This window comes from Phoenix dactylifera, chromosome 2 (genome assembly GCF_051530095.1).
Source record: "Phoenix dactylifera cultivar Ajwa chromosome 2, Ajwa_hap1_PhDact_Kaust_v1.1, whole genome shotgun sequence".
NCBI lineage: Eukaryota > Viridiplantae > Streptophyta > Magnoliopsida > Arecales > Arecaceae > Phoenix > Phoenix dactylifera.
In genome coordinates, this window is record NC_143191.1 from 51,899,295 (window position 1) to 51,919,591 (window position 20,297).

General features: G+C 36.3%; 1 protein-coding gene across 2 annotated transcripts; it reads right to left on the bottom strand.

The window, feature by feature from the left end:
• Positions 1-1,443: 1,443 nt before the first annotated feature.
• LOC103718628 (tubulin gamma-2 chain) lies at positions 1,444-17,985 on the bottom strand. Of its 2 annotated transcripts, none has more exons than XM_008807542.6 (11): positions 17,706-17,985; positions 13,896-14,096; positions 12,227-12,338; positions 6,368-6,768; positions 4,924-4,977; positions 4,737-4,841; positions 3,533-3,607; positions 3,409-3,453; positions 3,082-3,210; positions 1,818-1,922; positions 1,444-1,741 (listed from the first exon to the last, which is right to left on the bottom strand). In XM_008807542.6, the coding sequence occupies exons 1-11, from the start codon at positions 17,832-17,834 to the stop codon at positions 1,688-1,690; spliced, it is 1,410 nt and encodes a 469-aa protein (XP_008805764.1). In that variant the 5' UTR covers positions 17,835-17,985; the 3' UTR covers positions 1,444-1,687. The 2 variants fall into 2 exon arrangements, with proteins under 2 accessions (XP_008805764.1, XP_088573010.1); XM_088716884.2 differs by having other exon boundaries at positions 13,896-14,101; positions 17,711-17,840.
• Positions 17,986-20,297: the final 2,312 nt, after the last annotated feature.

The window sequence follows — 20,297 nt, forward strand, 5'->3', positions numbered from 1 at the left end:
TATAAAACCATAAAAAACATGAAGAATAAAAACCTAGGGTCTCAAAAAAATAAGCAGGAATATAAGAATATAACTACATTATTTTGGCATTAAGAATGCATAACCTGAAAGTTCTTGCCAAGCAAGTGCAATTGGCTTTCTTCAATAAAAGAAATACCAACTTGGATTTCAATTTTTACAGCTTTGATAGGTTTTTCAGGGTCCTTTTTAAGATAAATATGGGTGAACAGTCTTCTATACAACTCCAGGATCAAAAGTAGACCACGTAAAATGCAACAATAATAGTGGTTTGTAATAGGAAGGTCATTCAGTAATTAATTAATATATTATATACCACATTAGTTATCATTTAAAAAAGGCCATCATTCAGTTATGATCTCGGCAATCCAATGTCCTGGGTGGGGAACTAAGGGCAGTCCTAACCTTTGACATCTTTCATGCAGAAACTGGCTGTCTAACCCATGCCACTGGTCTTGTCAACATAAGCTTAACACACACACACACACACACACACACACACACACAAAAGCTGTATCGGCCAGTACATACAATACCAGCCATGAGCAAGTACAACAAAGACTGGTGTACACTAATATGGGGCAAATCAGACCACCCATATCATGCCATATGGCCTTTATCAAGGTGATATATCGTTACGATACCAAGTCTATCAACCCCATTACTGCTTAGTAGTATTTTTTTAGCTCATTTGTCCAACGGGTATTTAGTCTTACCAACCCCAGTTGAGGATCATACATACAGACTAGCCATCATTATGATACCGATCCCAAGATTTGAAAGCTTTGATTTGAAAGGCAACTGCAGTATTTAAAGCACATATAAGAAAGTCTTAAGGGACCTCTTAAGCAAGTTAATTGTACTCTTGTACTGCTTAAAATTTAAACAAGTTGAGCTCAAAGCTTATAGATCGACTCATTTACACCCTTATTAACGATCAATAACCAAATAACACCATTTTAACATGTTCGAATTGAAACTAGAATCAGTATCATCACTATAAAATACAGAATGGGTGGACAGTATGATGCATGAGTCCAATTGTTCCACCATAGCTATATCCTCAATATTGTTCTATTGGGTTTGCAAATTGGCCTATTTGATTATCTGCTACTTAGTTTCACAATGACTTCCTAGTTCAACTACTGTAATCGTACGAAGTCTTTGGGAGATAAGGGTGGGAGGAGAAAGCCAACAAGCTGAGATAAGGCTGGCTGGCAGAACTAACATATTGTTTAGTATGAATGGGCATCAAAATCAATTTTTAATTCCAGAAACTTGCTAAAGAGTTTATACCTTCCAGCTACAAATAATTATAAGTAAGAAATCATGACCTATTGAAATAAAAGCATAATAACTTGTGAATTGAAGCATATTTCAGACCTTCCCTCTAGGGTTCTGTGCAACGAAGATCATAGTCAGCAATGCAAACAAAGTTCACCTTGATTTTGTAAATATTTGAAGCAAGTGAAAAACAACATATACCAACATTTATGTACTTAAGTGCAAAGAGGAAAAGGACAGAATAGCTTATCAACTACTTGACATGATTTTCTTGTGCCTATCAAGGTAGCTACAAAAGTTTGATGATAATAATCTCCACTTAATCCAAAATAACATGCTGGTAAATTTCAAACAATAAGCTAGGTCAAGCTTACTTGAGGTTTTTTTACACTACTAATTTTGAATCTAGTGCTGCTGCAACACTGGCATCCCCTTGATCCTGTTTGAAACGCATTATTAGCAAAGATCTGATGACAAATTTCTATAGAAAAAGTTTAGCTTCCATACTAGTGTACCTCCATTCCCCATTTGATATAATCTGGTGATTCACAAGCCTTGTACTCATCAACCAAGCTTTCTATTAGTTCTCGAGACTCGTCGAATTCAGAAAGGTCATTATCCTGTTCAGGATAGAATGAAACTCGTAGAGATTAGACTAAGATTCATGGACTGAATTTATCACAAGTTAGCACATTGTTTATGCATGCAATTTTACACACGGACTAGTGAAATTAGAAGGATAATTATTCTGTTTCGGATAGCTCATAACTCAATAGATTTCAGAATTAAAGCCACGGACTTAGTTTGTTATAGATAAGAATATTGGCCATGTATATGTGTGCATGCAGACAGGCATACATGGGCAGGTATGCATACAGACAGGGACTGTCATGGTATCAGTCAGTCATACAACATGATTACATACCCAAAAACAAATTTTACAGAGACAGATATCAACAGAAAGTATAATCCATTGAAAATTGTATTAGATTTTAGCTATATACTTCTAGTTCAAGAAATGGGTCAGACTGCTGACATTGAGTACCCAGCAAGCATGACAAAAAAAGGAGGATCTCTTCGGGAAGTACAACAATAACCAGGTTTTATCATGTGTTCCATGCAGCTGTTCTTGAGAATACTGGAAGTGCACGAAGCATATGGAACAAACTCCAAAGGACATCTGGAGGAGGAAGAAGCCTACTTGCAAGCAGAATTGTTTTTCCTGCCATAAACCGTGATGTCTTGACCAGATCATCCAAATTGCATGAATATCTAGAAACTAGAAACCTAAATTCATTTCATCCAAATGGCTCTTACATTTTCTTCTGCTTAAGTGGTTGTTATTGCTTCTTGTAATGATTGGCTCAAGTCACATCATACTTTTTAGAGAGAGAGAGAGATCACACTCAAGCCACATTATACTTTTTAGTATGAGAGAGAGGGATCAAATTGTACTGTTAAATGGTACTGGTAGCAACTCAGTTCACATTGTACACCCATCCCCAATGACAAAAGCCCCACTATATAAGTTATGACAACTAAATTGCTACACCGCCAATAGTCCAGGAAGTCAAACCTCATGGACAATAGACAATTTTCAGATTTGGAGTGGAGCTTTTGGAATAAGTAGATACTAAACACATTAAGCTCAAAGCTTTGAACTATTCCAATAATTGCCTAAACATGTGTCACAAGATATAGAAATAAGTCAGCTAAATAAGAAAAGTTTCATACTGTATAAAAGCATGTAGGAGCAACTAACAATGTTTATAAACTTACTGCGAACATTGGGAACTTTCGATAGTTGTCAAGGAAGGCTTGCTTTTTCCTCAGCTTCTCATACTGGCCCAGGCACTTGCTAAAGAGGTGCCGGATACTAGTATGGTTTGCTAGCATTAGTCCACTAACCTGATTGAGCGTGCAATTCAAATCAAATTAGTGATCACACACGAAGTGTTTCTGAAATACAATGGTGTGCTAAATGTGTTTTCTGTTTTTCTCTTTGTGTGAGAGAGAGAGAGTGTGTGAGTGAGTGAGAGAAAGAGAGAGAGAAACAAGATATGATCATGTTGGAAAAGGATTAGCGGGAACCAAAAGTAATCTTACTCTATGCGTAGTTTGAACATAAGGTGATTTTCTAGACAATGCAACCTGCAAATTGTCATAATGAATATTCAATAAACAAGAAAAGAAACCAATTTGACATGGCCAATTGATTCTTTGAATAAACCTGAATGCTAGCAGGTCCCCATTCGATGAAATTGACCAGCTTTCTTTCACGTATTCTTTGCAGGCTTTCATGTACCTGACTCAATTTAAAAACTTTAGTGCTATAAAGTAGCAAGGTAAATTACTGAAACTTTGGGAAAAAAATAAAATAGGTCAAATGAAAACACCAAGGCTAATTGAAATAATTGCTAATCACCTACATGACAAAGAAGAAGCCATATAAGGTGATTTCAAATGTAAAATACTAGCATTCCTTAACAGCTTCATCTTTCAACAGTGGTTTTCATTTCTTTTAATGTAACTCCTAAGTCAACCGACCACCATGAAAAAAATGGATATTAGTACAACCAGGGTGTTTGATAGTGGTCTGAAACGAAAGAACGAATCAACCCTTTGTCTATATTGTGACAGATCGATTTGATCTTCACAACTCAAGCCCTCTCACATCAAAATGGAGCTAGATAATAACTATGAAGCCGATGCCAAGTCAAGCTCCTATGCAAAGATGATGCAGATTGTCACCGACTATTAACATGAAAGCAAACTTCTACAAATTAAAACCAAATTTAAAAGAAATTGCAAAATCAGAAATTTGAGCATTAATTGAATGTTCAGCTATATATCTTAAACTATCTTGTTCATTAGTGGAAGACTGGAAGTGCATGAACAATAATGTAAAGACAAGTTAATTATCTTTTTCCAAGCATTTGTCTAAGTGAAAGTGCAGTTTCCGTTGTCAAATTGTTAAAGCCAAACAATCACCTTAACGTCATTCCAAAATAATGATATTGAGACTAATGATCTAATTATTCTCACCACCCAAACCCTGCCCCCCACCCTCCAAAAAAATGGAAAAGAAAAAAGAAAAGTAATAATATTTCAAAAAAATGGGTCCCTAATTCTAGGATTTGTATAGAAAGGATGTGTATCAGATGTGCGGCTTCTACTTTGCCTTTCCCAATGATGATAAATTTCAATGGGAGGATAATAAAATATAATAGAATGGGACACTAGTTCATAAGACGTATTGCAAAATTTTAGTGTGAAAAAAATCAAATTCAAGGATATTCTGATAAAATAATGCAGGAAATTGCTTAAAAATTGTTAACATAATTGTTTTCTACTGCTTGGTGAATTGTCAGAAAATAGATTGCTACTAGGTAGAGGATAATGCATCAAATCTGCCATTTTTACTAAAAACATACCTGTGTAGGGTCCACATCTCCTTGAATGATGTTCAGTATAGAAATATATTTTGCTTGACTAGCTTCCTTTGTACGTGCATAGGAAGAGACCATGATATTTTTTGTCTGCAAAATACCAAGCAGATAACATGTTTATTTTAAACTAATATAAGAATTACAAAATGTTCAAAGAAGGAGAATATCTTGCCTGCAAAAGTCTTCTCATGACATCTAGAACAGTAGTCTTACGTATCATGTTAACCTGCCAATATAAGAAATGCTTACATCAGACAGATGATATAGACATTGTTTATGTTACTGAAATCAAAATTCTCCTATGTAATACCTCTAGTTAGAATATTATAAAAGCAGAAGATAATACATATTGATCCAAGGAAATTAAAATTCACAAACAGTTGTTTAACCATTTGCATAGGATAACCCTACATTCAAAAACTGGTTTAAGCTCGGAGCAAATCTAATGCTATCAATATGTGAAGGATGCTAAGAGTCTGTTTGGATAACCAAATACACTGCCCATCAGATAAATTCTTCAAATGGTCAAAGTTGGGCAATGAGTTGAGGTGGGAAAGAAGATACCGTTGCAACTGAGGAAGGCCCCATATTGCACAATTCAGAAAACATATGGATTCTGGATTTCCTTGTAAAACATAATTTCCTGCATCTTATTCTTTTTCGGGGATTCTAGGATCAAGATTTCCCCAATTGCGAGCCCTCTATCCACACTGCTAACAACTTCTCACCATTAGCCATATAAAAATATTCAACGATTAGCTGTGGAGTCACCCAAATAGGCCATAAATATCATCCTTCCAACATTAAGAACTCTTCTCATTACTGATTATATCACGATGGGGAAAAATGGAATGTTATATTCGAAAGTAAGTGGGTTCTTTAATTGACTGATGCAACCTTTTAAAGATGATACAATACAAAGGTTTCACAATGAGTTCCAGAAAGTGCATCCTAGATCAAATTTCATTATAGAACACCAACAATAAATTCCAAAAACCTAGTCACTACTTGAATTTAGAATTTGAAAATGGAACTCTAAAGCAAATGCATATCTATATTGCATTTAATTGGAGGTTATTTTCTTTCTTCCATCCCATTACTTACCAACTTCCATGAAAGAGACATCAATATTAGATAAAAGGGCATTCTAATGCATGAGGCTCCCACCATTGTGGGGTCTAGGGAGGCTATTGTTTCCATATTTCAAACCATGACACACAGGTCATAATGGAGCAACCTTACCCTTACACTAAGGTTTGCCCTCTTAGACATGAATATTAGATACGCAAAAAAATTTCTCATCAAGATTTATTGCTGATTTAGTAACTATAGTTAATCACCAATTGTCATGACTCTTGATTGCTATTCTAGAATACTTTCTGCAATATTTCGAATGTCTATTCAGGAAAAGCTTAGGTATTCAAGAATTTTAGATTGTATAGGACAGAAGTCATAAAATGATCTCTGACAAAATGGATGCATATACTTCTTACATAGATTTCAGCCTTTATTAACGATATTGAAGTGCGATATGCATTTCAGCCATATACATCTGTATACTATATTTTTGACAAAAGTTAATTCAAAAATGGAGTCATATATGAAGATTGTCTGACCTGGCGCTCCACAGTAAGTGGTGTATAGCCCGTCATGAGAAAATGGCATCGTGGAGTTGGAATTAAAGAAGCAAGAAGGCCAACCAAATCATTGTTCATGTATCCTGGATAGCGAAGAGTGGTTGTGCTTGCAGACATAACCGTAGAAACCAATGAGTTTGTTTGTGCAAAAGTAGGATTAGCTAGATGCAGGCGTTCCACAGCAATCCTATTTAGTGCCGTATTGTCAAGAACAACAACACAATCGGCATTCAGTGTCAATCGCTTTAAGGTTAAAAGTGAGTTGTAAGGCTGGACAACCACATCACTTGTTTCCATTTGATTTGGGAATACACTGTATGTTTGAACAAGCTTTTTGCTGTAGCGCTCATTCAGAGTCTCCAATAAATATGAACCCATACCTGCACTAGAAAGAAAGACAAAAGAGCTAAAATGTTGTTTTTAAGAAGGCCCCAATACTCCAAGTGAAAAGGGGGAAAAATGCTCATTAATAAGGTAAAGACAATGAAAATAAAAAATTCATTTAAAGTATATGCAGACCAAAACAGGTGAAAGATGACCTGTTCCCACTTAGCATAAAAGATGCATGTTCAATCACCATGTCATGTGATGGTAAAAAGGAATTTGGTATAGAGGACGGGAGGAGGTGCCCAACAGCGATGTTAAGACAAACTAAGAAATAAAAAAAGGGCAAACAAAAAGGACTACTGAGGGGAAAAGACACTATTGTTTTCTTGAGTCATTGCTTTTTGAGACCAACTGTTAGCTGGACAGTAGGAACACCATCACAGTCAAGATTTGACAGTATTAACAATGGGATCTATAGTGCTTACATATCCAGTTTACTTTCCGAATATTAACCAGTTCCTTGCAACCAACAAACATAAGGAAACCTTGCATCCAAATTTCCAGACCGCTAAACCCTTCCCAAGAATAAAAGAAAGATCTGACAAATGTAGGTATATGAAAAGGTGAAAGAAACGAATCTTTAGTAACATCAGAACAATCAGAGACAGGACATCAGCGGTGGAATACCAGAGGTAGGAATTTACCAGCAGGCACTTATTTTAAGCAAGCTACATTTGATTTCCCAATAATTATCCCACAACTCAATCTATAATTAGCAATCTGAATTTTAACTTAGCAATAAATGTAGCTATGACCCTCCACAATTCAAAGGCAGGCCTAAATTTGACTTGAGAGTTTAAGAATATGGCTGATGTTGTCGTGATGATTTCATAACCATATCAAGCACAGACGCTTAAGTTGGGCTAAGCATCAAACAAAGCCCGGCCCAAGCCTGTCTCATTTCTACAAGATATAGTGAGTAGAAGGCTCACTTTAGTCAATCAACAACAGAACCTATGGACTACTATCTCAGCACAAGCCAGACTTACATGAAGTTATCTGCCAACATGGGAACAAATAAGTTTATGTATTGGAGCTCAAAATACACATCAGAAGAATAATTCATTAATGTTAGTATTATGTGATGAATAAGACCTAGAATTCATGCTAATAAACAGGAAAACTTTCTATGAGTAAGTAATGTAAAAATAGTGAATAGTCATTACATATGAAGACAATCAAAGGAGTCACATCTGTTATTCATGCCTTAAAGATTAGTGTACATGATTACTTACAGAGTTTCTTATAACGACAGATCTTAAAATTATGCTTCACATTCTCTAGTAGCATATCATTCTCAAACATGCGTCACAAACCAACTCCCAAGTTCCTTGTTCATGCACTACTGGCAAGAAAAGGTTTTCTACTTCACATAGCACTAGATCAACAATAAATATGGTTCTAGCATATTCAAGATTCATGTGGAATAGTGAAGAATCGACAAACAATAGTTGATTATGCAATGAGAAACAACAATTTGGTGATCCAGCAATGAAGACAACAGCATGTTGTACTTAAATATTGTCATGAAATTTAACACAGCCATGTTCACACCAATCAAGTAATTATTGTCATGCAAGGTAACGAAAGCCCAAAGCCAGCCCGATATCAAGCATTGCTTGCATGTCACGAATTTTGTTAGATTCCCTTGTACGTCCGACTCATTTAGATCATGAATTTGAACAAATGAGACAATTTTCCATGCATGTTTACCTTGAAAACCTTTAGTTTAGACTGGGCCTATCAATGGGCTAGGTCATGACCCAACCTGGGAACTTGGTCCTACTCAAGAGCCCAACCCTATCTCACTCACGAAGAGAAACAAAGATGTCATGAGATCCCATCTCTGCCCTCCACATTATCCCTAACTCCCTCTACACCATCCTCTTCTCCATCCGTGTCACCATTACTTTCTCGTTGTCGTGGATATGCACACTAGCTCCCCTCTAGCCACTACCACACCCTCGATTGCCTCAAGGAGCCTGGCCTCCTCGGTCACCAGCACCTCTCCAATGAATCTTTGCCTCATGCCGCCCTCCTCCATGGCCTCACCACCATCTACCCTCTTACCTTTTGCTATTGTTCCCTGATCTCATCACTACCTCCATCATCTGCTTCGACCTCAGGTTTAGGTGATGCCCCAATCGCATTGAGGAGACGAAGGTGGATCACATCAAGTTCAAGTTCGAGTAATCGGGTCATTGTCTCGGGTCGGGTCAGCTGATGGGTCGAGCTAAGTTGTGGATCAAATCAGGTCAAATAAAGCCCATCGAAAGGTCTATTTTAGACATCATCTATTCACATACCTAAGCAGGTCAAAACACAACATGAGCAATTGAGCATATGCTTTGTAGTGCAATTATTTGGTGAATATGCTCACTTGCACAAATATTCATTCAATTAGAAAATATAGCTAGAGTTATAACACTACGTCACACTCTAACATGTATTATTAATTCTTTATTTAGTCATCAAATTAAAAAGTTAATCTTTATAAAAGTTTCAAAGAGCTTTATAAAATTTCTAGATTAAGAATAGGCAAACCATAAGGTGACTTCCACAACTGTGCATGATAAAAAACGGCCAAAAACATCTCCATTAAGCTAAAATATGAAGAAAGAATGAGCATCATAAATCTTCTACATGAAATTGAAGGCCAAAAAATTCTGTCAACCCCAACTAGAATGCATTGGTCTCAACATAACTGGAAGGCCCAACTAGATTACCCAAAGCGATTACTTCTAGGCCTATGCTTTACTAGAAGTGAGCCTGAAATCCAAAAGATAAACATCTCAACGCCATCAAGATCACCTTTTTGACTTCTACCGGACCCAAAAAAGAAATCACCTTTTTGACTTCAGCCCCCAATTCACACACTAGTAGATTAGGGAAACATTTAAGTGAGCTCTAACTACCCGGAATAGTCTAATAAGACCTCATTGAACCCAATAAAGCCTGACTGTCTGAACCCAACCTAACCAAACCAGACCAGATTAGACAGGACTCTGTTCAAGTTAACCAAAAACCAAACTAACCAACCCATTCCAACCAAACAATAACAAATCTGAGCTAATGCAACCAGATGAATCAGATTGACTGGATGCAACCGGCTCAACTAAAAATGTTTAACTTAATTCAAACCCAGATCAACCTAGTCCAGTTCCAACAAGTTGCACTGGAACAAGCATTATTTACTAAGCTCCCTTTCACCAACCGCATGCAGCGAACCATGTTTCAGCCATTTCATATTCTTACCTTGAATCAAATGTTCCTTAAGAAAAAAGTGATGAATCAGAAAAGTTTACTTGTATGCAGCAATCAGACAATAATTAAGTAAAAAACTAGCCCTTGTTATTCTAAAATGCCTCTTTACAGCCATTTTCAATGACCTTTTTCTTTAAAACCCAAAAATTGTCTACCAATCACATAAGAATTCATAAGAACATATCAACTTCATTGAAGCCAGCTAATTTGTTGGATGTCTTTGTAAATCATTTCTAGTCTTCTAGAAAATAAAATGTAGATAAAGAAATAAGTCGCTCTCAGTATCTAATGACCACTGATTTGTATCAATCCCTTATTTCGATGTGCACATTAAAAATTCAATATGGCATACTCCTTACAAGCATGAAGCTAGAATGGGAACAAGATTAAGATTTGTTGATGAGGTTGGGAGGGGGAGGATAACTTTTTTATGGTCATAATTCGGAATGGCACAGAGAACAGGAATGATAGCATGGTTTGAGAACAGTTCTACACCATATTCTAGCGATCTCTGCTTCTACAGAACCCTTTAGTATTTGACCCTTTACCTCCAAAGTTTCCTCCATATTTCTATTTCTGCATTGGATCATGTTCACATGTCATGGACTAGAGTTTCATTATCTGCAGCTAAAATGGACATCATACTACATTTTCTTCCACATTAGAACACGCAAGAGAAAGGGGGCTCAACCTTTATCGTCCAAAGCTGTTCTTCCATATTTCTAGTTTTAAATTGGATAGTGCTCGGATTTCATTGACTCAAATTGCATGATTTGTAGTTGCACATGAAGAATATATGACCTACTCTTCAATACTATAACATGTGTGTGACAACCGACAAGAAGGAAAGGAGACTTATAGAAGATCATTATTGTGGGCCCATTGAAATTGGAATTCCAGTTGTCTCACAAACTGCTCACAATATATGACCTACACTTCAATATATGACCTATAATACAGTGGGCCCATAGAAATTGCATGATTTGTAGCTACACATGAAGAATATATGACGTATCGGTCGCCATTCCGGTTGGTACTGTACCAAATCGGTATATAGTCTTGTAATGTACTAACACTTGGTACGTCTCGCCAACTCATAATGTACTGCATACCGAAAGATTGTACCGGTATGGGGTCTAGTACCGAGACCATGAACCTTGATATGACCGACTCTTCAATACCAATAACATGTCCATGACAGCTGACGAGAAGGAAATGAGATTTAAGAAGATTATTATTGTGGGCCCATAAAAAATTGGAATTTCAGTTGTCTCACCAACCTCTCACAATTGCTATTGCTTTCTCATGCATCATGCATGCCTTCATTAGTCTTGAATTAACCCTTTAATCTTTCTTCATGCCAGCTAGATTACCATCAAAAGTACTATAAACATATGGTTTTAAGTCAAAAAACAACTTCCAATTTTCTTTCTTTAGATCTTCTCATCCTTTAGCAGTGGATGATTGCAGTATAATAATAAAAGAGGCAAAGGAATGTAATTGCTATTGAAGTAAAACACCATCACCATATTAGATTTTCTAAATCCACAATGGTCAAATAGCTAAGTAAATCGCGCAATGACTACCATTTGTAATCTAGATCTTAAGAGCACGCAGCAAATGGTCAAGAGAGAAAAGGAAAACATAAAACAAGAATGAAATTCATCATGATAAAAGGCATGCCTACAAAGATGAAAAAATCGGTTGGTATAATCTTATTGATGATTAGAAAAGTTCATATGTTAAAAAAGTAAAAGAAACTATAAGTTCTTTTAAAAGTTGGTGAATGCCCAAGGCTCCCACTATTGCGGGTCTAGGGAGGGTCGGAGTATGCAGCCTTAACCCCGTGTGCGGAGAGGCCGTTTTCGTGTTTCGAACCCATAACTTCCAGGTTACAATGGAGCAACCTCACCGTTACGCTAAGGCTCACCATCAAAAGTTGTTACTTAAAAAAAATAAAGAATATGCATTAGCATTGCCTAGATGCAAGTGAAAAAACATGAAAAAACAATGGTTAAACTAGAAAAAAAATGGAGAACAGATAATGAAAGGGAAAGTAACCAGCAAATGGGATAGGAACAAAGTAATGATAATAATGAATAAAAAAGATAAAATAAGGCAAAAATAATCAAATGTTCAAGATAAAAGGGGAAACAAGCATAGTCAGGAAAAAATGAATAGAGAAACCTGATCCTGTTCCGCCAGCAATTGAATGGCACAAAACAAAACCCTCGAGGCTATCACTTCCATCTGCTTCTCTGTCAATCATGTCCATGATATCATCTACAACTTGTTCTCCCTATTCAATGGATACTTATAAGAAAGTAACTATACTATTAAAGACATTTGGCACTTCTGAACTTTAAAGCATGCAGAGGATAAGAACAAGAATGTGATTTAACCATATAAGGGATACAAGACTGCATATTGATTTGATATATTCCACAATTATACCCTTGCATACAAAATGATATTCTATCCATTCCACTTGTCACCAAATTTTAAGTTCATGAAAAATTTTATAAAGACTGGATGGAAATGGACTTCATGGAATCAAGAGAAATATGGACGTTTAAAGTGAATCTTCATAATGTCAAGCAAGCAGTGAGAATAATAAGCACAAAATCATGGGCTTGAGCCATGAAATTTTATGGTTAAGAACTTAAGATGGTCAGCTCTTAGTTGTCAGAAATGGAAGCAAGTGTGAGAGCAAATGTGAGTGTGGGAAAGTAGATATTTTAGAAGCACTTTTATTGAGAGACTACTTAGGAAGTGAGTTCATGCTTGAGATTCTGGGAAGATTCCAAAGCAGATGTGTTACCCTAGAGAGAAGGTTTTGGCTGCTAGTTGTCAGGTTCTAACGCATTTTAAATAGTTCTCAAACTTAACATGCCTTTGCATCAAAAGAAAAAATAGTTATTTCAAACAGAATATATAAATTTCAAGTATAGACAAAAGAAATCGTGAAAAAGAAAACTGCTTAAAGCACTAGAAGAAACATGGAGCAGGAAGAATTCAATCAAAGGAAATATGGAACAAAAAAATGGAGAATAATTGAAGCAAAATGTTCATTTGTTTTTAGAAGATGATGAAGCCCCTTGTGCCCAGCAGATATGAGAAACCTCTTCTATCACTCAATGCCAAATCAGATCCAGCAAAGTAACTTAGAATTAAGAGGAGCACAGAGTTACACAAAGAAAGATGAAAAATTAAGCTGCCTGTTGGAACCAAAGGAACAAGTGAATCTTCACAGATAAAATTGAAGCACCTGGTGTAGGAAGAGGGTGGCTAAGTTCAAGCTTAGATTTTAAGTTCCACCAAAGAATGTGATGTCTCTGCCCTTTTCTTTTTAGATTTCCTTCAAAATCATGTGGTAGATTTGTTTGATATCTTTGTTTCATATCCAAGTACAGGTCAAAGCATTGCCTTGATAGCATTTCAGATCTCTTCTAGTAATCTTTTTACTATGGGCACTGGGCACAACTTTGACCTGTACTTTGGGCTCTAGAGTAAGGTTCATGTTGCACTTTACCTAGGTATAGCACTTTTAACTATATTAACTTGGACTTCAGCCTTCAATAAAAACCATATTCATCTAGATAATGTTAGCTAAATAGGTACTAAAGCAAACTAGTCAAAAATTTCAGTTACATCAGGAACAGTGGTCCCAGTCAACAGCAAAATCTGGATCTACAGACCTAACAAGGACATAACTTTGACTAAATCATTATGCAAAGAGCAAGCTTTGTCTGAAAACTATTCAAAATAGAAGAGATGTTAAACAAACAGACAACTGCATGGACCATACATGCAGCAAAAGAGAATTTTTGTATAATCTAACATCATGTTGACAAACCTGGTGATATCCACTGGCCCAGTTGTTTCCAGCACCACCTCCATGTTCTGAGACAAATATGTTCTCGTGATTGTAAAGGTTCCTATATTCGCTGTTTTGTATGCCATTGATAACTCTAGGTTCGAGGTCCATTAGGAGAGCCCTTGGTATGTAGTGTTGGTCATCAGCTTGATAGAAGAAGACATCCTTCCTATCACCTCCCTGTAGTAGCATTGGTTAAATATTGAATCATGATGGTTTATGTTTATAAAGTGCAAGATAATGGAAAATGCTTGTCAGACTCCAAGATGTGTGATTTCTCATGTAACTCTACTAATATGGTGGTTCTCTATTTGTTCAAGCCTGATAGACCTTCACACCTTGATGGTAGAGAAAATCTAGAGCAGCATTTTAGTTAAAGTGGAGTCACAAAACTTGGAGCCTAGCTAAAACTACTTGTAGAAATAATGCTTTTGAAGAAAATATATTGCTTAATAAGTTAATAGAACAGAATGGAATAATGATTATATATCAGTGCACTTCCGTAAGTCTGAAGACTAGAAAAGTAAATAACACTAACCAAGGTCGGAGGAACCGATACCGGGCACCGTACCAGTTCTCCTGCACGACGCGTCGGTATGGGCCGTACCGGGCCTGTATTGACAGAGTCAATTATATCGTAGGAGAGAGAAAAAGAGAGAGAGAAAAGGGGGAGAGAGGGAGGGAGGCTAGCAGAGGGTGTGTGCGGCCTCCGTCGGCGTTCCGACCTCTTCCTCTCCCTCCTCCGCTCGCTCTCTCTTTTCTTCTCCTTCGGCTTCAGTATCGGGTCTCGTTTCCATTGCCGGAACCGTACCGGTGAACCACCGGTACGGCTTGAAACGGCCGAAACCATCCGGTTGGGACGATGTTCACCGGTACAGCTTGAAACGGCCGAAACCACCCGGTCGGGACGGTTCCACCGACCTTGACACTAACAATGCAAGCATCCTCACACCATTTTTAAACTTACATGGATATGAAATTATAATTTTCTTTACAAAAGCTTTCCAAGTGATGAATTTAGGAAGGATGAAAGGTCCTGATTAATAGGGCAATGACAGCTTCATAGCTGCATGATGAGAATCTGTTTATCGGATGAAGTATGTTGTTACTTCCTAATTTATAACTAGAAATCCTATATTACCTACTGGCAGGTTGTTGTAGACAAAGTCTTTATAGCATCATCTCTCACACATGTACCCTCCTGGCAGGAATGCTACTGTTTGGTAATAAAGAGTAAGGGAGGATCAGTACAGTAGCAAAGAATTATGATACAAAGCTTTGTCCCATTGGAAAAGAATCCTAGAAGAAACAAAAGATCACATACAGCTCAACCAGCATCCAGTGCTCCCAATCCAAAACCCCCTTCTTAGAATGATATGTTGACATCAGAGGTGGATAAATAATGGTGTCACAACCACACTCAAGTGAGTCTGTTACTTTCTTATGCTCCTACTGCCACTATCAACAACGAGCCACATAATACTTGCTGTTTCCTTTCATTAAATCATGTCCTTACTTTCACTAATTTTAACCCTCATGATTATAAATGGCGGCAGCAAGAAAAAAATCCCTATTTATCCTTGTGGACCAAAAACCATTTAATGGTTTTGCAACTTCTCTTTCCAAGCATGACATCAAGATTGCATACAGAATATAGCTCCATTTTTTATCTCCCATGTTAACGGTGTCAGGCAAACAATCACATAGTAAAATATAGCAGGTGATAATATCAAGCCAACCATGAAAAGGCAACAACACTGAAGGCTCCAAGTGAACTTGAAGGAAATGTGAGACTACATCATCCAGAACCTCAAATGAAATACACAAAGGAGTGCCTTTTGAAATATAACCTTTGTTAGATACTACATTTAAGAGCATTGCAAATGGATATTTGACTTTTACAAAAGAACTAAATAGATTCAACCTATTCCTATGCCACATGAATCAGCAAGTTCCACTAAAGCATCAGATTTCTCTAATGGTAACTAGGTCAGAAACTATTGGTAGTTAAAATATTATGTGGTCTGTACCTCCATATTCTTTCCTCCATAACATAGACAGCATTAACAATTCAAGAATGCCACCCAGCCATTGCAACATGCATGATTCCATTACATATAATCCCAAAAGAACCCTTAAACTACTCCATGCAGTTGTACCTAGGCAACACCAAACATATTATGCAGTCCCTTAAAATGCTTAATTCGAGAAATCTCCAAATCCAGCCAAAAGTCAAATATCATTTACCAACTTAGCTCCAACACTCAATGAGTTATTTCATCTCACGATTCTCAACGATATCAAAGAGCTAAAGGTGACCCCAGAACACCAGCAAATCTTCCCATCGGAGTATCTCTACTTAATTTCCAGACCACAAGCCCTCTTGTTTCATGATCTCCATAGCCACTCAAAACTCAGTATTGAGAGTTCCTTTCAATTTTAACAACAAACCTACACCATCATATATTTCTATAAATCCTACCACCTACACAAGACGTGTTTCCTTATGACCCTAGAAACCCTACTACTTTGCTTTTTTAATCATTTTTTACATTCTTAAATTTTCTTCCAAAGATGGTGCATGAAATCCCGCCAGGAACTACATGTAGGCGAGTAACCGCTTGCTGAATAGCCAACTTTTTCAACTCTTTCAACAGATCTTCTTAAATAATTTCTGGTCCTCCCTGAACCAAAGTACTGCTTTGCTTGTTTAGTCATTTTCTGCATTCCTAAATCTAGAAAATGATGAAGGTGATACATGAAGCCTGCCATGAACTACATGTGTAGGTAAGTAACCACCACTCTTTGAATAGCCAATTTTTTGAACTCTTTCAACTCAGGATCTTCTTGAATTTTTTCTGGTCCTCTGATCCGAGGCATAATACAATGTGCCTAACAGGAAGCAAAATAAAGTCATAACCAAAAAGTATCCTCAATCAATAGCCTTTTCTAATCCATTTTAACCACAGGTGAAGAACTGAGATCTGATCCGTAGCTTCATTCCTAGTTACCTGTTGGAGAAAATGAGAAGAAATTCAAGATAGATAGGTTATATGCCAGCACCAAATCTCCAACATCTTGTTCCTGTGATGACCACTAGTTCATCCTTTTGGCACATTATAAAACATGAGAAATTTCCTCAGCTTTAGGCCTTTTAATTGCCATTATAATCCTTAGCAAATAACAGACCAATTTGAAAAACTTTATGACACGGCCCTCTTTCTTAACCTCTTAATCCACTTACACTATAAAACATCCTCTCCATTACTCATCAAAAGTATGAAAGTTCAGCATAGTTTGACTTTTAGTCAATATATAGGTGTTGAGGCATTAGTGCATTACTCTGTTAACCGAGCCACTTTGACCATGAGAGAAGGGGACATCCGGTCTCTCCAGCAACTCTCAATCTACCCTAACAAATATATGAAACCAGGTGCATTTCCCATAATATATAGCGCTTCTCGACATGTTAGGAAAAATCAAAACAAGAATCATCATATAAACTAACTTCATCTTGCATGCTCCAGCCCGAAACAATCCAGTCAAGAATCCAAATTTTAATCACGAATCAGTGTTGAAACTGATGAAACTATGGGCTCCATTATGCTCTTCCGACCTCATAATAGATCTGGAGCTGCAGATTCAAAACTGAAGCAATCTTGATGTCGTGAATCAAAGAAACCACAGTCCAGAACCCCCAATTGCTCCACATGTCATCAAAGAGAGCGAGGATTGCATGAGATGGTAGAAAACGATAACAAAGAGGGAGATATGGAAGAAGGCAAGTGCCTGAGTGGCGAAATCCTCGAGAAGGCCGTCCTTGCCGATGCCGTGCTCGAGGCAGAGCTGCTTCCAGAACTCCATCCCGATCTGATTCCCGCATTGCCCCACCTGGATCGTTATGATCTCCCGCGGCATCTCTACGAGAAGAAGGGACCAAAAAGCTAGGGTTTGGGACGAAGGTCTTAGGGTTTCTCACTTTCTCCTCCGCTCGCAACTTCCTCTCTCGCGCTGTGGGCCAAAAAAGGTTTGAAAAAAGAAAGAGGGAAATGGACTGGATTTTGGGACCGGAATAAGTGGGAGAATCTCGGGGCCCTTTTATCGCTGCCATGTCGCTCTCCTCGGCCGGCCGTCAGTCCTCCTGCCGGCACTCTTACTGCTTCACACGCTCGTGCTGAGCACGTGCCATATATGCGGGTGGCAATCACGTTAGGCCAAGGTGTGACGGTAAAAAAAGTGACCCCAAATCTTACCTGTTTAAGTTGAAAATGCTGATATAAATTTAATTTTTTTAGAAAAAATATTCAATCTGATTCACATAATTTATTTATTCAATAGAAAAATTTGGTTAACGGATGAAACAGGTTAAGTAAATTTTTAATATATTGGATTGGTTTAAATGGATTGAACAGACCAAGCAAGTTGAGTTAAATATGTCTGAAACGAGTTGAGTAGATTTTAGACAAATTAAATAAGTCTTAAAATTAAAGGGATCATGACCCAAACCTATTAAATGGGTCAAATATGGGTTAAATGTGTTAAAAGACAAAACTTGAAACATATTTATGCCAAACTCAAACTTTCTTAAAGTATGATGAAAAATTTTCTCTTCTAACCATGCATAATGGATTTTTTTGTGGGCAGAACGATAGAAAGTTTTCACTTCATTAAGCTAAAAATCTTTCAACGCTTATATTGGATTGTTTTTACATTATATTAGTATTACTTCTCGTTTCAAGACATTCATCTAATTGTGCTCCAGATCATTTTATTGGCAAAGTATATAATGCATAAAGCTTTTATATTACAATATATAGATTGACAAATATTATTAAAACATCAACTAGTTAAGACTTCTTGGGTTTTTGATTGTAATGGTATAGGGTGCACAAGGCCTATCAATTCATATGAATGCTAGTTACTGAAAATATTTCATTGTTATTGAATAGTATAGTTTGTGTCTAGCATTGACATAATCATGTATTTATCTAAGTACTATTTCTCGTCGCTATCAATACATAATTTAATGAACTTATAAATGTTATGGATAAAGTAAATCTTCTTTTGAGGTTGATACGTCATAACAATATCATCTAATAAAAAGTAAATATCATAGAGTTCAAAAGGCAAAATAATTTCAATGTATTGGTTTACCAAGTCCATAAAGTCCTTGATCGGTGTATCAAGTGAGTTGGGATCATATAATTTTTCAAAATTTGAGGAGTTACAAATATTTGGGGAGAGTTATTCCACATTGTATAGCTTATTACTTTTTATCAATAATAGTTCTGCATCTAAAATATATCTAAAAATTAGATATGCATATATAACATATTTAGAGAGATTGGTCTTATTTTTGAATTTATTAAGTGGTTAATTTTTATCCTCATGTACAATAACAAACGCCATGAAGTCAGTACAGGATATTATCTCTATAAAGCAAGAAGCGAAAATACATGCTAGTTGAGTGAGAATACATTTGCTAAAGTTTTAATAACTGCTAATTGGATGTTAAAAATTTTAAAGAGTCATGCTCTTATTGTGCAGTGATTTCAAGAAATAGGGACTTTCTAATAAAAATGCGAATCAATACCATATAAAGAACCTGGTTAATAATAATTATAACATGATCAATAAATACATAAAACATTATTATGGTGGCGATAATAATTCATGTTAGTTTTGCGATTGTACATGAGTCTTTTTTGGTGAGATACAAACAAGATTACAAACTATAGTTTTGTATAGGAGAGAAGATAGAAAGAACTAAGTGTTTCTTTTTAGAGTTAAGGTGATCTTGCTAGTTTAGAAAGAAAATACATTTTTTTTTTATTTTTGCTTTCTTAATAGAGTTCTTGATCAATTTAAATTTTCTTTATTTATTTAGTGTAAGTACATTGCTTGTTTATTTTGAACCAAATGGACTGGCCACTTCATGAAGATAAAAAAGGTAATCTTTTTGGAAAAAAATATAAACTAATTACAAAAACAAGTTCATGACATGTACTTAAGAAAGTGGATAAGGAAAAGGGCTAAAAGCTATTTCTAGATCTTTTAAATATGCAAGTAATATATTTCAACAGAGACTACTAATAAAATCTCTTATTATCAAGCTATGTTCCATATCAATACAATAAATAAAGTTAACTAGGTTATCACTATTTATGCAAGCATGTGCGTATAAATTTAAAGTCAAGAAACATGCAACTTTGATCTTTCAATAACTACGAATAGCATAACTTTTTAGGAAGTCATGAAGTGCAACATTCTTTAATTGCATGTTTAAATGATTTTTCTTTCCATACTTAAATCATGTTGTTTTTATCATCTTTAGTTACAATTATTCCAAGGGATATTGATAAATTAACATGCACCCTATGG

Coding starts and splice junctions, on each gene's coding strand:
- LOC103718628 (XM_008807542.6), bottom strand. CDS start 17,834: ATGCCGCGGGAGATCATAACGATCCAGGTGGGGCAATGCGGGAATCAG. Junction 4,842..4,923: donor TCATGAGAAGACTTTTGCAG/GCAAGATATTCT, acceptor GGTATTTTGCAG/ACAAAAAATATCATGGTCTC. Junction 1,923..3,081: donor GAAAGTTCCCAATGTTCGCA/GTAAGTTTATAA, acceptor TATCCTGAACAG/GATAATGACCTTTCTGAATT.